Here is a 6,558-nt window from a genome sequence, read left to right as displayed (position 1 = left end):
CAATAAGCAATGAGAACAATTACCCGTCACACATTCCTCGTTAGGAGATCTGATATCGTGGGAGGGAAAACCTGCATTGCCTTCTAGCACATTAGAGAGAGAAAGTAGGTCATTCACGAAACAACACAGGTGAAACGAGACATGAACATCACTAGAAAAAGTGCTCCTTGGAGCACAGGTCTCCGCCAGGTCAGGTAGGTTATTGTGGGCCAGCAATGTTCGGAATTCACCAATTGGGATGGAATATGAAAAATCGCACCGACCTGTCTTGATCACTTGACTTTGATTTATGTGATGTTTGTAAAAAAAAAAGTCATGGAAATGGCAAAAATCTGCCTCCTGGTGGCACTATACTGTAGTTCAGCTCTGGCATCCAGTTTCGCTGCGATTAAGCCAGCAGTGACGGAGATTAGCTCATCACAGACTGTACGGAGAGGATGCAAAAGATAGTATCGACTCTGCCTTTTGGATTGGCGGAGACAACAAATAGAAAAACAATGGCAACCTAGAGGTGTGCACAGTTGAGCCACATGCCTCATCACCAAATGAGACAAGCTTTGAAACTTGAGTCAAATACATTTAAATACAGGAAACAAACTCAAGGTTTATTGGGACCTATACCTAGGCTATTGGAATATGTTAAAGCCAGGATTGCTGTGTGGCAAGTGCGGTATCAAATTCTGTAATCAAAACCTGTTCCAGGCTCACCCATGTCCTACATTTGAGGTAGAAAATGTGGGCAAGACCATTTCTAAAGTATAGTGAGAGCGCCAAGCAATTCAATGCCACAGCCTCGAGCTCATCCTCCTAGTCTGTGCCGACATTTGCTTGGGAGTTTTCCCTGATTGAAAGAGGAGGATCTAGCATCCATCATCTGAGACTTGATTGGGGGAAAGGCAAAGCAATCAACAATCAAACTCTCAGAAAAGGAGGGCATTATTCCAGAATGGAGGGAAAAATCAGTGAGATGCATGTGGCACGACTCATGCAGTGAGTGCATACATGTAAATAATAAGTATAGCAACCTCTAAAGCTTAGCAAAGAAGTGACAAAAAACAATCATAATATTATTAGCATCTAAAAATCCTCACTGTGGACTATGATTAATAATGCAATGAGGGTGGGTTTCAGATCCAAAGGAGAATTGTCATGACAATTAATTTGTATAGGAACACTTTCTCTCTCTCACACACACACACACACACACACACACACACACACACACACACACACACACACACACACACACACACACACACACACACACACACACACGGACGGACAAACGAATGGACAAACAGTCCTCGTTACAATTATGTATTTCCATCATAAATTAAGTAAAGCATAGTGTTACTGATTAGGAGAGCAGGATTAGTGCTGGTGGGCTGCCCATAACCAATCACATGTACAGTACATACAGTAGAGTACATGACGCACACAAGCATGCACACATAAAGCACATGCACACTCAGTGCTCAGACTACATTCAAGGATGCATTGTTTATCTGACTCCAAGGCACTGTTGACTGTTCTGTGTTGATTGATTCCCTTGGGCTGATTTAACTCTCTCTCTCTCACACACACACACACACACACACACACACACACACACACACACACACACACACACACACACACACACACACTGCATGTTGTAATACTGTAGCTGTACATTCAGTGAAAACGCACGCACACACACAAACACACGCTCTCTTTGCTGAAACTATTAACCAACTGCAGTTTATTGAATGGAGGGGTGGAGACAGTCTCCTCGACTTAGCAGCTGTAATAAGACTTTACAATGGTTCTACTAAAGTACATTGCATAGCGTGAAATGATAGAGAATACATAAAATGCAGTAATAACAACTAATGTAATTTGAAAATCTATGCCTACTTTGGGATCAGGCAAGTCCTTGGATGTGTTCCATTACGGTAAATCTATAGTCATCATTCCTCTGTTAGACATGATATGAGTTCTGGCACTCACTGTAAACACTTGTAGAACACAGTCTAAACACAGGCCTGTGTCATAGTGCAGGGAGATGAGATGACGCGCGCGCGCGCACACACACACACACACACACACACACACACACACACACACACACACACACACACACACACACACACACACACACACACACACACACACACACACACACACACACACACACACACACACACACACACACACACACACACACACACACACACACACACACACACACACACACACACACACACACACACACACACACACACACACACACACACACACACACACACACACACACACACACACACACACACACACACACACACACACACACACACACACACACACACACACACACACAGCATTTTAAAATACAGCATTTTATTGTCAAACGACACGGTATGGCATGCATGGGCATACAACACAGGCAGCAGTAGATACTGTACACTACAGTTTGGAATGTCTGTTATTGCATAGATACTGTTCAGTAAAAACAGGGACACATTTCTTCTAAGACTGCAAAGTGATCCATTTACGTCAAGACATACTGTACACATAGTCATGGTACAAGTCTTCTTTTTACTGTAGTCATTGTGAACCATTGCTGAACCACGTACAAGTGTGAGTTATTATAACAGCTATTGTGACTATATTCTAAAAGCTTTGAAAGTATAAAGTAGGTTTATACAAATTGTTTGTGCATTAAAAACTGGGACTTCTGTTCGACAAAATGGCACAACTGGGACTTACTATAAAACACTAAAAGCAAAGTGATTGTGCAAACAGGTTTGAGCTACAGTAGAAGACAGTAACTCCCCCATGGCAGTATTTTACTATAGACTTTGACCAAAATGTGAAGATGGGGGAGGTTCATGTTTCTGGAGCTCAATATGTGACTGCACAAATCACAAACTAGTCAGTGAACTATATATATATATATATATATTGTTTTTCTACACAACTATAGACAACAATACACATGTACACAGTGTGTGATTCCACTTTTACTTCTCGTGTCCTTAATAACCTTGAGGTAGCGCGAGGACTGTTTGTCCATTCGTTTATCCGTCCATCCCCCATCCATATTGAGACGGTGTGAAGGTTGATTGTGTGCACGCGCGCATGTACATAGCGGACTTATTTCTGCTTCCAGTGTTGGCTCCTCTCCCGATAGATGTGTTCGGTGAACGGTCTGCAAACACAGGAGAACAAACACATCATGGGGCAATAAATCAGAGCTGCTGGGTAGATCCGTACCAGGCCGTACCAGGGACCCCCCCTCTCTACGCAATCACACCCACCCACACACATAGGCTACACACAGTGTGTCCAAGCGTGAGGAAACCATGAATTTGTGTGTGTGCGTACACAAAGGTAACCATCCTTGAGGGACTCTGAGTGGAGAGAGGGGTGTGTGTGTGTGTGTGTGTGTGTGTGTGTGTGTGTGTGTGTTGTTGGGGGGGGGGGGGGGTTGTACTGTATACAGTGTGTGTATACAAGAGCCATCTATATGTGCATATATAGACTTTTTGAGTGGTGCAACAACTCCAGGGAACAGCAGTGTCCCTATGTCCTAACCTATGTGACTATGTCCGTTTAGAGTACCAGTAGGGGCAAAAGTGGCGCTGTTTTGCCAGAAACAGAGAGAGAGAAAGATAGTGTTGCACTGTTGCCTGCTAATATGAGAGAGAGAGAGAGAGAGAGAGAGGAGTTGCACCACTCAGTTCTCACAGGTGTGATTGTTATGTTATTGAGTGAAACTTTTACAGTGTATTATTACAAGTGCGCGCACCAGGAAGCTGGTGTTCCTGTACGTGCCCTGTGTTTCCTGCTTTGATCTCCATCGGTGCACACATGGGTGCATGTACTGTAGCATTCTGCACCACTGACCACTGCACTCTCTTACCACATATCTCATAAAGGTGAATGGCCATTCCCGCTTACGCTCAATTTACATCTGAATGTTATTATTTCATCTTATCTTCTTCTTTTACTGTATGCTATAATCAATGAGCTATATAAATAAAGACTGATTGATTGAATGTCGACTCTTAGTGGATGAGAGTGCCACTGGACAGGGTAACTTATTAGGTCCAGCATACATTGGTGAGGCTACGTTTTACTCTTTACATTTTAATTTTCCAGGCGTTCTTACCTGAAGCGATTTATAATTTGTCGAGACGTAAAATAACCACCAATTCTTAGATTGATAAACAACCAACAGTAAGGAGTACAAGGGACAATATATAATTGAAAGTAAAACAACATTGGAACAAGAGGACAGACAGATGAGCTAAATGAATAGTTTTTTTAAAATATTAAAATGTATTGTTTTAAGGATTGTATAGGATAAGGATAGGCAAAGAATAAGCACTATGCTTCAGCTTATGCCTTTTTAGTAAGGAATTTGTATTTTGTGTGTGATTTGGATGGACATGCACATTTCTGATAATAATGTTCTTGTTATAAGTCGACACAAGTGCTTTTCTTTTGTAAACAAGGACCAAAATATACCATTCATTCATTCATTCATTCATTCATGTGTATTTTCGAGCAGCAAGTACAGGAGGAATATTAAAGAGAGGGGATAAGATTCATGGGGTAGAGAGTGGTACATTAGTCACTTGCAGAGTTGTCAGCTACTAATGGATGTGTTGCCTTGTCTTCCCACTGTAAGCTTTTAAGGTTTCTGCTTCATGGTTCCTCCTTGATTGATTCAATGACAAAATGGACCAATACATTTACTCTGTATTCTTTGCCTGAGCATTGTGGAGGAAGCTAGACAGCACACAACCTTTCATTTGTGTAAGTATTTCCAGCGTCATTTCTACTTCTAATTCTGTTCCAGCCAGGGTGTTGATTCCATTATTATCACAGGACCATGAGGCATCAGAACATATTGAATACCTAAATTTCAACGAATAACCAGTACAGGTGTTGGTACCTGCCCCATTCCAAGAGTAAAGGCTCATACATAGTCTGGATTTTCGGTGGTTAGGTGACCACCGAACTACAATATGACGTCACGAGCCGCGGTGAAGAGCAAACCACCGCCACCGCTCCAGCCCTTCTCTCTGTTTTTACTCACCACCGCTCAACGTTATTTCATCTCTGGTGGTCAGCTCACCACCGGAGCGGTGGTCACCTCACCACCGAAAATCCAGACTATGAATAGGCCTTAAGCCAAGGGCTGCCAATCCATTAACAACGCCAGTCCTATTTTATGCTCTGTCACACAGCGGTGTTGTGCACAAATTGTGAAAATAGCAGATCTAGGAGCTCATAATGTGTCGTGTGAGTTTATGAAAATGATCGATTATTTTGTACAATTCACAATTTAGGCATATAATCCAGATCGATTTACAAGTTATAATCGATTAATCCAATTAGTTGGATTAACTGTTGCACCCTTAGGGCCGATTCATACTCCTATTTTACCGCTGTAGTGCCAAAATGATTTCGGCTCGTCAGAGCTTTTCAGTAGCACCGAAGAGCCGACTTTAGGACGGTACCCGCCCCCCGAACCTCAAATCACATCACATTGTAGGCTCTACAGAGCCGAACCAGCTCTAAAATAGGAGTATGAATCGCGCCTTAGCTGTAAGCCATTCCCTTCGATGTAATGTCGTGCTGCTGGCTGTAAGAGGAGTGGGTAATGACTGTCACGACGAGGACGTTACTGCACTCAGTCAGGTCAGTCACACAAAGTGACACATTGACTTGGATGGCTTGATCATTTACAATTATGGTCATTAAGGCACTCTAGCTCGGGCACAGAACTGGGAGACTTGTCTGTCCCTGCAGTGAACTGGAGTACCTACAGTCATAACTAGCCGAGGAAGTGTTCATGCATGTAGAACAGCTTAATGGAAACTAAATAAAAACTAAGCTATGATGACTAAAACTAAGACTGAATATACTGACGATTTCATCAACAAATAAAAACTACACTAAAATTAGTTGCATGCTGAAAATAGCCGATCTACAAGTCCACAACGTGTCGCAGAGACACGTTGTGGACTTGTAGATCGGCTATTTTCAGCAAGTGTAAAATCTCTCATTTTACACTTGCTGTACAGTAAATCAACTGTAGATTTAGTCGACTAAAATCTTATGATATTTAGTGGACTAAAACTAGACTGTGTTAGACATGCCAGGTGACTAAAATGTGACTAAAACTAAATGAAAACAATTCAAGAGACTGACTAAAACTAAAATCTAAATTTGCTGCCAAAAACAACACTGGGCTGTACTGTAGTGTTGATCTTGACAGCAATCTTTTTTGTTTAATTGTTGTCTTTTGAATAAAACTCCATTTGGTTTTAGTCATATTTTAGTCACCTGAAATGTTTTAGATTTAGTCTAGTTTTAGTTGACTAAATACCATAAGATTTTAGCTGAGTAAAGACTGTATACAGTTGAAATGCCTGATTTATACTCAAAAATATCTATAAGCTCACGTGTCACTAGACGCACACAATCAGGGCATAAAATGACCAGTCCCTCCCTAACATTTTAGTCTAGTTTTTATTTGTTGACGAAATTGCCAGTATATTTAGT

At 41.7% G+C, this 6,558-nt stretch overlaps 1 protein-coding gene across 1 annotated transcript in view; it reads right to left on the bottom strand.

Moving 5' to 3' along the window:
• Nucleotides 1–2,418: 2,418 nt before the first annotated feature.
• Nucleotides 2,419–6,558, bottom strand: part of pemt (phosphatidylethanolamine N-methyltransferase) — a 79,852-nt gene continuing 75,712 nt past the window's right edge. Inside the window, exon 11 of the mRNA XM_080789893.1 lies at nt 2,419–3,190. Within this exon, the coding sequence (XP_080646019.1) occupies nt 3,136–3,190 (55 nt within the window). The 3' untranslated portion in view covers nt 2,419–3,135. The remainder of the gene's footprint in view (nt 3,191–6,558) is intronic.

This window comes from Protomyctophum bolini (genome assembly GCF_963924005.1).
Source record: "Protomyctophum bolini genome assembly, chromosome: 18".
NCBI classification, from domain to species: domain Eukaryota; kingdom Metazoa; phylum Chordata; class Actinopteri; order Myctophiformes; family Myctophidae; genus Protomyctophum; species Protomyctophum bolini.
The sequence above is the reverse complement of the archived record's forward strand: the minus strand, read 5'-3'. Positions and strand labels throughout refer to the sequence as shown.